Source organism: Wolffia australiana, chromosome 13, assembly GCF_029677425.1.
Source record: "Wolffia australiana isolate 7733 chromosome 13, ASM2967742v1".
In the NCBI taxonomy this organism is placed as follows: Eukaryota; Viridiplantae; Streptophyta; class Magnoliopsida; order Alismatales; family Araceae; genus Wolffia; species Wolffia australiana.
Genome location: NC_135847.1, coordinates 10218667 through 10233343, shown reverse-complemented (window position 1 = coordinate 10233343; position 14677 = coordinate 10218667). Strand labels below are relative to the sequence as shown.

At 37.7% G+C, this 14677-nt stretch overlaps 1 protein-coding gene across 1 annotated transcript; it reads right to left on the bottom strand.

The window, feature by feature from the left end:
* Positions 1–6339: 6339 nt before the first annotated feature.
* LOC144711301 (DHBP synthase RibB-like alpha/beta domain-containing protein) lies at positions 6340–10101 on the bottom strand. The gene is made up of 9 exons (XM_078585249.1): positions 9708–10101; positions 9388–9506; positions 8358–8411; positions 8232–8256; positions 7765–7887; positions 7516–7679; positions 6861–6930; positions 6670–6768; positions 6340–6566 (listed from the first exon to the last, which is right to left on the bottom strand). The coding sequence occupies exons 1-9, from the start codon at positions 9960–9962 to the stop codon at positions 6507–6509; spliced, it is 969 nt and encodes a 322-aa protein (XP_078441375.1). The 5' UTR covers positions 9963–10101; the 3' UTR covers positions 6340–6506.
* Between the last annotated feature and the right edge of the window lie 4576 nt (positions 10102–14677).

Below are 14677 nucleotides of genomic sequence, written 5' to 3'. Positions count from 1 at the left end.
TTCTCAGTATCACTTATACAACCATGATGGGAATCAACCTAATTGACGTTTTCTTATAATAAGATTCAAGGATTCATTTAGATCAATTCATTGAACTCTTTATCCCAAAGTGAAACCACAACCTATCATTAGTGTCTCCAAACTAATCGCTACGGGATTGGGCCTACTCATCATATGAGTAGGACCAAATAGTCATAATGTATACTTAAAAGAATACTTAAAATACATAAAAGACAGTTGAAGTCTACCAATATTTGCATTTTCATATCATCATAATTCACTAAGTGAAATGATGCATCTATAAGCATCAAATGTGGAGTCCAATTAATATATTATATTAATTAACATGGAATCAGATATGTAGTGTGTGCCTAACTTGTCAGCCACATAAATTTACATCAGAAAGTGATAGATAATGAGAGAATAAATTGATTCGAGTTAAATTAAAAATAGAGAGAAGAGAGAGACTGTATGACTAAAATTTATAAGAAGATAGAGAGAGAGAGAAAAAAAAACTATGGGTGTGTGTGGAATCGATAGGCACAGAGAGAATGAAATATGCATATGGAGAGAAAATATGAGAAATAAAAATGATAAATGATGATATGAATAGGAAAATATTGAAATAAATAAATCTTGAGAGAAGAAAATTAACCAATGAAGAAAGAGAACTATCAGAGACAAGTGAGGGGAAAAAAGGATATGACGGTTAACAAATTGAAAAATAAAGAATCTGAAATATCAGGGAGACAAAAATTCAAAATTTGAAATAAATGTATCATTTCTTTTCATAAAGAGCCATTGGGAGAAGTAAGATAGAGATGATTGATAGAGTTATAAGACTAAATTTAGTTAACTCTTCTCTAAAGAGTACCAACTATCTCTCCTTAGTGCTCCACACATGTAAATGGGATCAACCATCCTGATCACATTACTAAAGAGTAAATAGTGCTATTTTATCTGAATATATTAATTCCCATATAAAATATCCTTTGAATAGGAATTTTTTGGGTATGAATTTGAATTTTAGTGATCATTGTTGTACGATTTCATCATATTTCACTCATCATTGGACACATCCTTGTTCTTCATTCTAAACATCATACCTAAATAGTAATAATATGATTTTATCATTCACTCCAAGTAAAAGGAGTGTGATTGGTCTGGAGGAAATATGACTCCATTAATATGAATCTTAGACAATTTTTTTATGTAGATGAATATTTTCATATGTAACTCATCTTATTCAATAAAATAAGATTTTTATTTATACATAAGACTATGACATTATATTCAGGTTCATGACTTTTAAATCGATGGTGTCAGATGTACATGTCGATTAAACTCGTGGCAGTGAGTGCTACATAAACTTTTAGGTGACTTGACTTCAGGGATACTTTGTTTTAATCATAAATGGTCTACCTTCCTCTATTGGAACCCATTATGGAGATCCCATTGTGTTTTAACATAAATGTCACTGAAAAATTCCAGATTTAAATTGTTGGTTTCAAAAAATTCAAATTTCATTTAAAGGGGAATATTAGATATTTTAAAATTAGACATTTTAAATTTTAATGCTAAAATATTTAATTTTACAATAATAAGGTTAAAAAGAAAAGAATTAGTTTCACATGTGTCATCAATACATTAGGAAAATGTTTTAACAATTGTGAGAGAGGAATAGGACTACTGTCTAAATACATTAGGCTTAACCCTCTCTTAAGTACCTACATCTGTGGTTATATTTGGATGGGTTATCCTTATCTACTACATTAGTCAAATAATTAACTCTTGGCCAGTAGATGTTGGGTAATATATCTGGGGATGGATTTTTCAAATTCTATCTTCTGTGAGAAAACAAGATTACCCATTGTTTCAGATTTTTGCTTATGTGCTAACAAAGGAGGAGACAAATGCATATCCCTACTCTTAACTAGAAAGAAAGATACTGGAGATGTTTTGGTCGAAGTAGCAACACTTGGGTGAGAGTGGTCAATTGATGAGTGATGAGAGTCACAATTTTACATTAGGGGATGTGAGGTCACACTTCTTCATATCTAGAAAAAAATTCAGTCACCCGTCACAATATTAAGATATGTCCTTTCTAAGTGGGGTTGACTTACATTTCTTTTTGGATTGTAAATTATATTTAAAAACACTATCCTCTAATTAATTTTTTTTGTAAGGGATGTATGTAAAATTCAATAAGAAATAAAGGTCATTTAAGGCACTAGCAATAATTTGAAATTGGGGTATTTGCAAACATTAAATAGATAGTGATAACTATTAATGATTACGCCTTATGTAGTTATTTATTTTAGTTCCAAATGCACATTATCCATTATTTAAGATTCTATAAAAAAACATAAAATACCTAATGGGCACTAATTTAATAAATTTCCTGGTTTATGAGACTAACCCCTCTTGGTTATGTTGAGTCGAGTATGATATTATTACTTTTCTATTAAAGTTTTATTGAAATCCAGAATTTTATTTTATAAAAGAATTTAGTTCCATAAGTTTATGGTAGATAAATAAAATACTAAGGAATGTTTCAGATCAAATTTGGAGGCAAAACTTTTTGAGGAGGAGAAAAGTCCCAATTTAACCCTACAATCCATGTCAAAGCTCCATCTCAGGCCCCATATATTATGAAAAATGGTTTGTGCGTTCTTTAATTCTCCACCCATTTCTTTCATCTTTGTTTCTAGGTTATAATTTGAAAAAATATCCTAGACCACAAGATTTCCATTGCATAGAACCATGTAAATAAATCCTTATGTAGCAGTCTGCAATATTTATTGTATAATATCTTGTTAGGCCCTAACAAGACGACTTCCCTACCCGAAGGCCTGCATGCTTATTGGGAGGGCTTGTTCGCGATGGACTCACAATATGTAATGACTTAGTTCTATTTAATGTACTACAATGCACTAAGGGCGGTGACTCCCAACCTGATCTTTTAGGCCATCGCCCTTGTAGTGGTGATTCGCTATGGATGGTGTGTGTGCCCGTTCGCGCTTAGGCAAGACGGATCAAGAGAGGTCCGTGCAGGCCGACAAGGACGCGAGTGCGCTGGCGCCAAGCGCCGCGCACCAGCGCCAAGCGCCAAGCACCGCGCGCGGGCGCGGGACACGCAGGCCGGGTGGCAGTACCATGGTGCAACGCACACGGAGTCATGCCGGGAGCTGCGCACCGGTCGCGCGAGCATCACCCGCATCGCATGTGCGGGGCGCGAAGCGGGAGACATCCCGCCAGGAGTCTAAGGCATTGGCGCACAGTGAGCACCAAGATGGCATGGGCGCGTAGCACCCCCGCAGGTAGCGCTAGGCACGCTGCGCTCGGCTTGAGACGCCGAATACAACTGCGCGCCCATGCCATCTTGTGGTCTAGGATACCCTACACGCGATAGGTGTCAGCGCGGGTGCTGGTGGCATATGTGATCACCAAGGCAGGGTTGGAGTGTGTGATTGACACGCCTGTGGGCGGGCAGCGCCTGACCCATGGGCACATGTGTAGAAGTAGGGCTGGCGGGCGCAGGCGTGTGGAGTGGTGGACCTCAAGGCATAGTGGTGACGCTACCAAGGCGCAAGGAGCCTCGTCTCATTACATTGGTATCAACCCTGGTCTTCCCCCATGTAATGTTCATGACTACGATGTAATCTCTTATGATATTAATGCGATGACCCTATTCCTCAACGGCGCTGCGTACCCTCCCTTTCCTCTAACCCCTTCTATGCATACTTAAGCTATTGCAAGAGATTTCCGCTGTGAGAGATCAAGGCTGCTCAGTGTTCTGCTCCAAGAACTGAGGCCGGCACGCGCCAGATTCGAGCAATTTTCCTAGCTCAGGATTTGACCGCGTGACCACCACTCCATAGACCAATTCTATCTCGCACCGCCACAACTACCAACCATTCGGGAGAAGGTAAAGTATTTTCTAATTCAACTATTTCCCAAAAATGTCTTTAAAATATTATAAATATACTAGAATTTCTTAAAATAAAGTGAGTATTTGTTTTATTTTTTGAAAATTATTCAAGTAGTTTACCTTTTTGATTAAAATAAATTCATATAAAACTATCTAAAAAATGAAATATATAAAAACATTTCTAAAAATCTAAATATTTTTTGACTGAAATGTAACCGTAAATGAAAATTTACCTTACCATATGCATAGTATGGAAATTAATATAGATGTTTTTCATAAATCATAACCTTAAAAAGACAGTTAAACAGTATTTTTTATCAGTTTTTGTAATTCTGGACGTGCTAAAGCAGTGGCTAGCCAGCAGGACAAGGCACTCTTGGATCCTAATTTCTAAATCTCATTGATGTCAGTTTTTGTAAGTCTTCACCCTCTGCTTTTCATTTTCTTGTAGACAAAAAGTTTAGATCCTCGTGAAATATACGAATCCAAGTTTAGAAAGAGGCATTGGGAGCTCAAGGTGCAGGCATCAACACTAATGAAATCTATATCTAAAATTCACCAGCATATCCATTTTGTTTTCCTAATGTTCCTTCATTTTACATCACTTTATCTACCCAATTTTTACCAATTTCTCTCCATAATCCAATTTTTTCTATGTCTAATCCAAAAATGAGATAATTTTATACTTTAAAATTCATTAAAATTCATCAATTTTCCCTTCCAGTTCCTTCTCTACTTTTTTGGAGTCTACTCCATCCAAATTTCCAGTTTACCTTTCAATCACCCTCAAAATGTATATTCCAGTTGCACCCTGTTCTGTTTTGATGACCTCTTAAACTTGGCAAAGATCTAGTTCCTAGAGGGTAATCCAAGACCTGCACAGATCCTCTTGACCAGGATGCTCACTATTGTTCGCCTGCATCCACTTCCATCACCATCCCTAGTCAGGTAAATTGTATATTTCCAATCATTCTGAATTTAAATGAAATCAGGAAAAATATCTTTTAAAACAATGTATTACCATTTTTTCTTCAAAATTAATCCTTAAAAATCATCAAATTCCTGAATATATTTTCACTTCTAAACTAATTTCCTTCTTTCGAAAGCATAGGAAATTCTCAAATTTGAACTTTATCCTCCCTATTCATCAACCCCTTATCCTATAAAGTTTAAAGAGTATTAGGTGAAAAATCAGTTTGAACACTCTTGCTCAAGTCTTAATTAAATCAATGGCATCAAACCATTAAATTTGGACTTAACTTATTGTTTATTGCTAGTTTTCAGCAAGTATACAAAAGATTTTCCTGTAACTCAATCTTGCTCTTCATTTGATGATAGTGTTGACTAATGTATTATGCTACTTCCTCTGTATTACTTAATTTGACCACAGTTTTGACGGATAATTTATTTTCACAAATTAGAATTCTCCCAGGAGCATTCCAAATTCAAGAGTGAACCCCAATTTAACCTTGATCTCCTGGGCCATAGCATTAATCCACAATGTTATGATAGGTAGCAGGTGATGGTGAACAACTAGCAAGATCTTATTTAGGCAATTAGCATATCAAATAAAGATCTATTCCCTTGCACTTCTAACTTGGAACAGGAAATCTGAACAAATAAGTTTGATTCATCATTTAGCTCCAAGATGATGGACAATCACCAAATTTCTGTGATAAACCATCCTTATCTTATGGGAAGGATTAGACCGGGCATTCAAAGTAACTGTCAACCCGTTCATCACTCATAGCCAGAGTACATGTAAATGTAAAGCTGTCACAAGTAGATATGTGAGTTGAAAACTGCAATTTGCTTTTGATTATTTTTATCTTCAATCAATCAGGATTTGGACGTTGGGTAGAGTGAGCAGACCCAACCAAGAGGAAGGGTCAGGGCCAAGTCAGACCTGACCAAGCTAATGACCAAGCTAATGATGCTTAGACAGTCTTTTTGGATGATCAACCACACTAGGACTGAGAAATGGTCTTAACCCAGTAGACACAGTATCAACAGTAAACTTTATATATTTTGTTAAGATTTGATGCAATTCAAAAGTGATATTTGTATTATGAGACCACTCAACTCAACCTCAGGGACTGCTCAAGTTAGGGTCAACAAACCAGACCCAGCAAAAAAACAAGATCAGTGGACAATTTATTTCTTCTATTTTTTTATGAATCATGAGTTTATGACCTCTTAGGAAGAGGGAAAAGTAGACCGGTCGATCCCGTATTTACATTAGGTTGATCTGGATCACGCAGATCATTACATGCAACATTTTAGGGTACATGAGCAACAATTACTGATATCGCCCGTTTCAAACATCAATTAAGCCTCACAAAAGAAAGTTGAAAGTTAGCACCCCGACTCACCCAAGTAAAAAACTTTAAGCAAATTGAAAAAAACACTTATCGAAAACATCTCATACCGTTATACTATATATAAGCCAAAGCATGCTTGAAGGAGAGGAAATATACAAAGATTTACATGTATTTTATATCAAAGGGCATGCTCCTGGCTCTAAGACAAGACCTCTTAGAAAGACAGAGATCCGGACAGATGGAGTAAGAGACGACTAGTTAACCTGTGCAACGGGTAAGTCCTCTTCACTCACCATCCAGTCAAGCTTAGGCCCCTAAAATGTAGAGATGAATAATAATAAATAATAATAATTTTAAATCCTTTTTTAATTAAAAATAAAAAACTCAAAATTAATCAATTATGACTTTAAAAAATACCTTTCCTTGACGAACGATGGTAGGACTGCTAGCTGTCATGTCCACAATCGTGGAAGGGTCAGCCGGGCGAAGCCCACCGTCAACGACAAAGTCAAGCCCCTTCATAAGATTAAAGAATTAAAAGGCATTTAAGTTAAAATTGGTTGAATGAAAAATCATAAAAGAAATAAATGAAGAACTAGCAGGCAAACCTCTGGTTCATAGATGTCAGCAATTATGACTGGATCCAGGATCCATTGATCCTTACTGGGCCACTTCACACTAAAAAAAAGATAACGATCAAGAGAAATAGATGGGAAGAGATGGGTGGGGAGAGAGATCAGCAGCAAGTGTATAAAGCCATCAGAGTAGATGACCACTTGGACAAAAGAAACAACACAAGAGCAATGTTTAGGAAAGAAAGAAAGCAATTCATGCACTGACATCCACGCGAGGAACAGAGACAGGAGTCAGACAAAAGAAGAGAGAGAGAGAGAGAGAGAGACTTACTGACTGACTGACTGACTGAAAGATAGATAGAGAAAGGAACAGTGGGAGCCAGAGATAAATAGAGAGATTGAGAAATAAAAACAGGGATACAAAACCAGACTTATAGAGATGGAAAGACACACAGGAGAAAGAAAACAGGGGGACAAGGTAATAGAGAGAGATGAGGGCACAGAGAGAGAGAGAGAAAAGATATAAAATTGACATACAGGGGAGAGATAGAGATATGCAGGAACAGGGAAACTGGGGGAGGAAGAAAACCAAAAATGTAAAAAAGGCTCACAGAGAGAATGAGAGAGACAGAGTGAGACAGACAGACACAGAGAGAGAAAAAGAGAGAGAGAGAGAGAGAGAGATCACCTAGTGCAAATTAAAGGTGCATCAAGCATATTCAAGATGGCCTGGCAGATAGCGTCATCGGGCATCCGGACTCCAACATGCTTCCTCCAAGAACACATTGTTGCCTTCCCATGCTTTATGCACTGCTTGGGCAGCTGCTTGCTGGCCGGCAGAATAAACGTATACTGAACCACATGAGCATTTCCCAACCCAGTTAATAATGCAAAATAAAATAATAGAATAAAATATTGAGTGGTTCATCTTCCTCACCGGACCAGGCAAGCACTGCTTCACAGTTCGGAATATGTTTGTCTGACCATGATCATTGCCCCTGGGAAACCCCATGGAGTAAGTGTCGATGTCTCTGAAGGAGCGGCATAAGATACTGAGGGGCTGCGGAGAGAAAGAGAAGGGGAGAGAGAAACTCTCAGATCACCAGCCTCGAGTAATAATTTGGTGATTTGTTGATGGGTATTTGATAAAAAAGGTTTTAGGCAAGGTGAGATATAATGAATTAGTGATAGAGACTTAGATGTATATTTCGAGGAAGAATCTTGAAAGGGAAGAGAGAGAATGATGGAAAGATAACTTGACTGCCCTCCATAGGGAGGGCTACAGGTGTTTTATGGGAAGTTTCCCTAATGGCGAAGGACCTAGATACCCTCGATAGGGTTGGAGATCCTATCAATTAGCTTGCAAGATGCAAAGGGATGAGATCACAGAGTTGTAATTCTCACCTTGGAATCTTCAATGCCTTTTATCCTGCAAAAGGAAAAAAATCGATGGATGAGCGTCCATCGTAAAAAATGAACCATTTTAATGAAAGTACACATTCATTCTAGAAAATGCATCGAAGAAATTACCTGCGAAGGCGTTCTACAGATGAAGGACTTCTCACATCACACACTATTGCATAGCTATACTCACCAAAAAAGAAGAGAAAACGACTATTACTTCCCGTGGAAAAACGATGCAATTCTAGACACAAAGAATTGAAGCATAGGAAAAAATAAAAAAAACACTCTCAAAGAACAGCTTCTTGTGATTGTATCAATCTTTCTAACTTGGTTCAACACATTTTTGTTATTCAGGAGAAAACTAACTCCTGCAAGCTACTAAGGAAGAAATGATGATGCAACTAAGTGTTGAAGTACAGCATCCTGCTTAAAGATGAAAAATAGCGCCCTTCTTATCAGCTATAGCTTTTAACACAGTTGGCAAGCAATTGAATCAAACATGGTATCAGAGCCACGTAGCAGGTTCAAATCCTAAATAGGTCAATGGCAGGTTTTGTGGGCAAGTGTTGAAGTACAACATCCTGCTTCAAGATGAAAAGTAGTGCCCTTGCTATCAGCTATAGTTTTTAGCACAATTGATAATGGATCGAATCCAACAGTAAGTATACGTGTCTAGGGTTCCAATGAATCATTCAGCAGTAATCCCATGAAGAACGACTCGTTCGTGATTCCAAATGAAATGCTAAAGTTTACTAATTTGTAATGTGCGGATCGCCAAAGTCATAATGGCACTTGAGAGATCTTCAAGAATATTTCTACAAAAAGGTTATCCCTCCAAACTGTGGTGCACATTCAGTAATAAACGCCAAATTTGCTATTGATGGATAAACAGATTAGGTAAAAAATTAAGCAAAAACATATGTCAACCAATTAACTAGGTAACTTTGCACAACATTTTGACACTTAATGCTCCTTCATAATCTTCCAAACACTAAGAAATTCAATGATTCGTCCATAACACATTGAAATTCCTAGATTTCTCAGATGTTGTTGAACACACTATGTTTCTCATAGTTGCTTTTGTATTCCATGCTTAATTCCACGTCTAGATAGTTCAGAGACAACAAAAATTCAAACTACAAACATAAAAACGTACACTGTGTCCGTCGGAATGACACCCACTGCTCCTTCCTTGAGAAGCTCCGCCACAGACTCCAGCTTCCAACTGTCGGATCCCGAAGGATCAACCTCCACGTAAAGCATCCCCTCCCCTTTCTGCTCAATTCCCCCAAAAACAAGATAAAACAGTGTAATCAATCATACAAACCCTTCTTTCCGATCAATTACCCCCCAAAAAACACGAAAACATATCGTAATCAACCATAAACGAACCCTCCTGCCCTCTAAATTCCGCCAAAAAATAGAAAACACACCGCAATCAAACCCACTCAATTCCGAAACAACCAAAGTGATCACCTTGTTGAGACGCTGAGAAGAGTACTTCAGCCGCTTAGGGCTGCGCTTCAGAAGCGACATCGAATGAGAAGTATAGGGGACGAGATCTCGCGGTAGAAGAAGGCGCGGGAAACGGCGGAGGTGCGGCGAAGGGAGCGCCATGGCGACAGAACTCCGGAAAGAGAGCGACGACGCCGCCGTGGAGCAGCCGCAGGGGGCCGAGCTCGGCTTCATCGTCCATGGCAGCGGCGAAGACGAAGATCTGATGGCGATCATGGCGAGCAAAGATCGGAGAAGACGTGCAGAAGGTGGTGGGAAGAAGAAGAAGAAGAAGAAGAAGATGAGAGCATTCTAGAACAGTAGTGGAAGGCTGTTTTCCACGACCAACGGGCAACGGCTGGTTCAGATAAATACAGGATATTCGGATCTGGCATGCACTTTAGATACTCTTCTTCTGTTTATGCTTAGTATTACAAAATATCTGTTTTCTTTGCTATTTGAAGAACACTTCATCTTTAAAGTTTCGGATCGTCTAGGACGTGGACAATGGACGGGACGGGACGAAGTTTGTCCCGTCCTACCTCCCACTTTTTTGAGTTTTATCAAAATCGTCCCGTCCCATTTTTTCGTCCACTTCAAGTCCCCTCCAGTGTCCCGAGACGAAACAGGGTGTGCGTCAGCATTAGACCATTAAGAAAGTGACACGTGGCGCAGCACGTGCATTGGGCAGGTGGACCTGTCACGTCCATACTATACTCCCACGGGACGAAATATATGTCCCGTCCCCCGTCCAAGGCCCCAGACAGGATGGTTATTTCGTCCCGTCTAGGGACGGGCAGACGATTCTTCATCCCGTCCATCATCTGAAGTCCTGGACAGGACAATTTTTCTGTCCACGGACGGAATTACCGTCCCGTCCGCGTCCCTGCACTATATTCATCTTTCTTCAACATTTTTATGCATTAATGAGAATTTTTTTAATTGCCAGAAATACGGTAACTGGGTATGACAAACCCAAGGGTTGCTCTTGTAGATTAGGGTACTACCAATTGGATCTGTATCTGATATCCGTTTTTGCATATTTTATATCGCTTATATGGAAAAGTCCGGAACATGTTCGATAACGATAATGGATACCAATAGCGGATTATGGTTTCAGGGTGGAAAACGGCAAATGATATCTGATACCGATATCATTAAGCTGGATGAGGATATCCATTGCAAAATGATAAAGTTTTCAATAACCAACAACGTTAAGCCTCTTTCTCTCTTCTCTCTCTCTCTCTCTCTCTCTCTCTCTCTCTCTCTCTCTCTCTCTCGCTCTCTCTCTCTCTCTCTCTCTCACTCTCTCTCTCTCTCTCTCTCTCTCTCTCTCTCTCTCTCTCTCTCTCTCTCTCTCTCTCTCTCTCTCTCTCTCTCTCTCTCTCTCTCTCTCTCTCTCTCTCTCTCTCTCTCTCTCTCTCTCTCTCTCTCTCTCTCTCTCTCTCTCTCTCTCTCTCTCTCTCTCGTCTTTCGGTATCCGAATGCCGCTCATTCTCCCACTCTCGCCACAATATTATTTGATATCCAAACATGAAAACCTCCAAAATTGAGAAACACTACCCAATTACAGACACTAATGGATAACGTATGAAAAAAAAATCAATATCCATTAGCTTTGTCAAATAATATTAATAACCTACGGCAACATATAATTGATAACTAATAAATAATTATTGATAACAAAAAAAACCTAAATGAAACAACTTCCGATGTGGTTATCCGATATCCATTTTCATATTTGTTATCTGAATGGTACCACCGTATCGTAAGTCGATGGAGGCCCGCCATAGATGCCATTTGGGGGGGTTTATATATGTTAAGGTTTTGTGTTTGCATGAGTTAGTAGGCATGGAGTGGGCAGGAACACATTGGTTCCATTAATCTATTAAAGGATGTGTGTCAAATACATACAAACTTTCAGTGTTATGGATTTTTCCAAATGAAAATCAAGCCCCATCATTCTAATCAAAACACATGAAATGGGACCAAAAAAGCATGCGGTAATGAGGCACATATTATCCCCTGAAAAATATCAATGTGTAACGAACAACAAATTAAATTGTAAAGAGCTTTTGTAAAAATCATTGATGGGAAATGCTAAAGGCATCATCAGTTAAAAGAAGTGCATCTGCAGACCACCAACTCTGCATTGTAACAAGAAGCTGAATTTTCTGCAATAAGGTTGATAATCATAAATATCATGCTATTTTTAATAATAGTTGGTTGTATTTATGTGATATGACCATAACTCTATGTTATTAATGGTTAAAACGATTTATTGTGATTTTAGAATGAATTTCAAAAATTTTCTTGATTTATGATATTTTAGCATAATTGCTTACATTAATTTCATAAATAAAATAGTTTTACTAGTAAAAAATATTTCGTTATATATTTAAATATTTTAAGGGGTCTATTATATTTTAAATTTGTAAAATCCGATCATTAAACCCTTAGGATATCTTGAGTATAAGCTCATACTTGTAAAAAGAAGGTTTTGCTTAACCCCGAGTAAACGAGCTCGAGGTGTTCTCAATCGGCGAAGCCTCCAAGGTGTTCTCAATCAGCGAAGCCTCTAAAGACTAAGGTGTTCTCAATCAGCGAAGCCTCCGAGCTATTCTCAATCGGCGAAGCCTCACTAAGGTGTTCTTGATCGGCGAAGCCTCTAAAGACTAAGGTGTTCTTAGTCAGCGAAGCCTCCTAGGTGTTCTCAATTGGCGAAGCCTTCAATGTCTGAGCTTAAGAGTTCTCAATCGGCGAAGCCTCCAGGTACTGAGCTGAGGATTTTCTCAATTGGCGAAGCCTCACGCCCAAGACTTGCTAGCTCATTTTATTTTAATTATAATTTTAACTTTTATAATTTATTTTTCATTATAATTTTAAATTATAATTTAAACTTTCATTATTATTTTAATTAAAATTTACACTTCTATAATTATTTAAACTTTTCTAATCTAATTGTAACCCTATTTTACATATTTCTGAGTACAATATATCTTTGCTTGCTTTGTTCTCATGACTCTGTTCTTTATTTACTCACTTTTCTATTCTTATCAATTGAGGGGCTCTAATTTTCACCTTACTAGTGTATTTTGTAGTATTTTATGGAATTTTCTAACCTTTAAGTCAGTAAGAAAATAAAATTTTAAGTCAAAAAATATAAAATTGAATTTATTTAACTACTTAATATGATTTTTTTTTACTTTTCTACCTTAGAAGTGTGTGCCATGCTGGCAGTTTGCCACACAAATTGGAGGAGAGAGAAAATTATGTGGCTCAGATTACTCCAAATTGAAATGATGATAGAGAACGATCAAGGAGTTTCAGGCTAAATTTTTTAGGGTAGTTACATCTTTCACTCCTATGTCCATCCACCATAATGTATCTATCCTTGTCAAAAAAGGCACTTGTGAATTTATTCCTAATTAATATTAGTGGAGTGATTTGCTCATTCAAAATATCGTTTGGGTCCATTTGTGCATTCCAAGAGTGAATGTTTTAAGGAGTGATGTTCAGATTTAAGGAGAACACCTTAAGATAAAGCACCACTCAGCCCGTTGGGCACTTGACGACAAGGTTAGTGTGATCTTCATCTTTTTCTAACTCGGATCGTCATACTTTTGTGTAGGTTATTATCATAGACAGCTTAGGTTTCCAAAATCACACATGCAACCTCCAACTTTGTCACTCGTTATCATGTATCCACCTCCATCTCTATAGGACCACCAATGATAAAATCGTCATCACTTTGCCGTTCCTCAGCATGTATCTGACATCACCTCTAGTGCAATCAATGGCATCCACTCATGTACATCGCCATCAACCATCACCTAACACTGCCAAAGCACTGGCGAATATGTTTATTTAGAATTATTAGTATTTTTGTTGTATAAAATTCTATTGAAACTGTTATAGCTATTTTATAAATTCTGAATAAATTAGGTCAATCGTATTAAAATTACTTTCTAATCATTTAAAATTATTTTGAATCAATTTTCAATAGGGAGATCCTCCTTTCCAATGGATGAGTAATCGATCCACTACGGCGTAGTGCGTTCTCTATTGCATCTTATTCTTTCTCAAGATCTCCTTCATGAAGACATTGATTGAAATTTAATACTATTTTGGGTAACTTCTATAAGGCATTGTCATAGATTCGCCCTCTAATACTTCTTGGAGGCTCTAATCCAAGTTTGATTCTCTTTCACCCTCTAATACATTCAGGAGCATAAACAGAAGGGTATTTTCAATGCACATCACATTTCCCAAATCCATCTTTTAATTAACATATTTTTTACTTGAGAATGTTAAATACCGATATTCAAAATCCAATATCCAGTACTAGCATGTGCCCCCATCCACACAATGTCCATAGCTGTAGCTATAAATGATATCAGTTACATTGTCAATATTCAGACCAATATAACCGTAGCTATAGAAGGGTATTTTCAAGTCATAACCATTGCCCAGAAGGCAGGATGGACAAGGATGGCGATAAAAGGACGGAACAACGACAACCTTTGTATAGAATACTAATTTTTGGATTGAATAGTGGCAGTGATATTGATTGAATCAATAAAAGTAAAAAACTAAACCTCATTATAATTAATAATTATTAAAAACAATATCAATATCAATAGAATAAAAAAAATTAATAGAATAAAAAAACAACTTTGCTGTCAGCAGATTTGGATTCCTATACATAGTTCAGGGACGCGGACGGGACGAATTTTGAGACAATTTTTGAGACTCTGGACGGGACGGGACAATTTTTCGTCCCGTCCGAGCATACAGATGAATTTCGAGACGATCTTTGAGACTCCGGCCGGGACGGGACAATTTTTCGTCCTGTTCGAGCATACAGACGAATTTCGAGACGAAAATTTGTCCTGGAGACCACCAGATGGGACGGTTTTCGTCCTGTGGGACGAAAAAACTGTCCGTCCGGA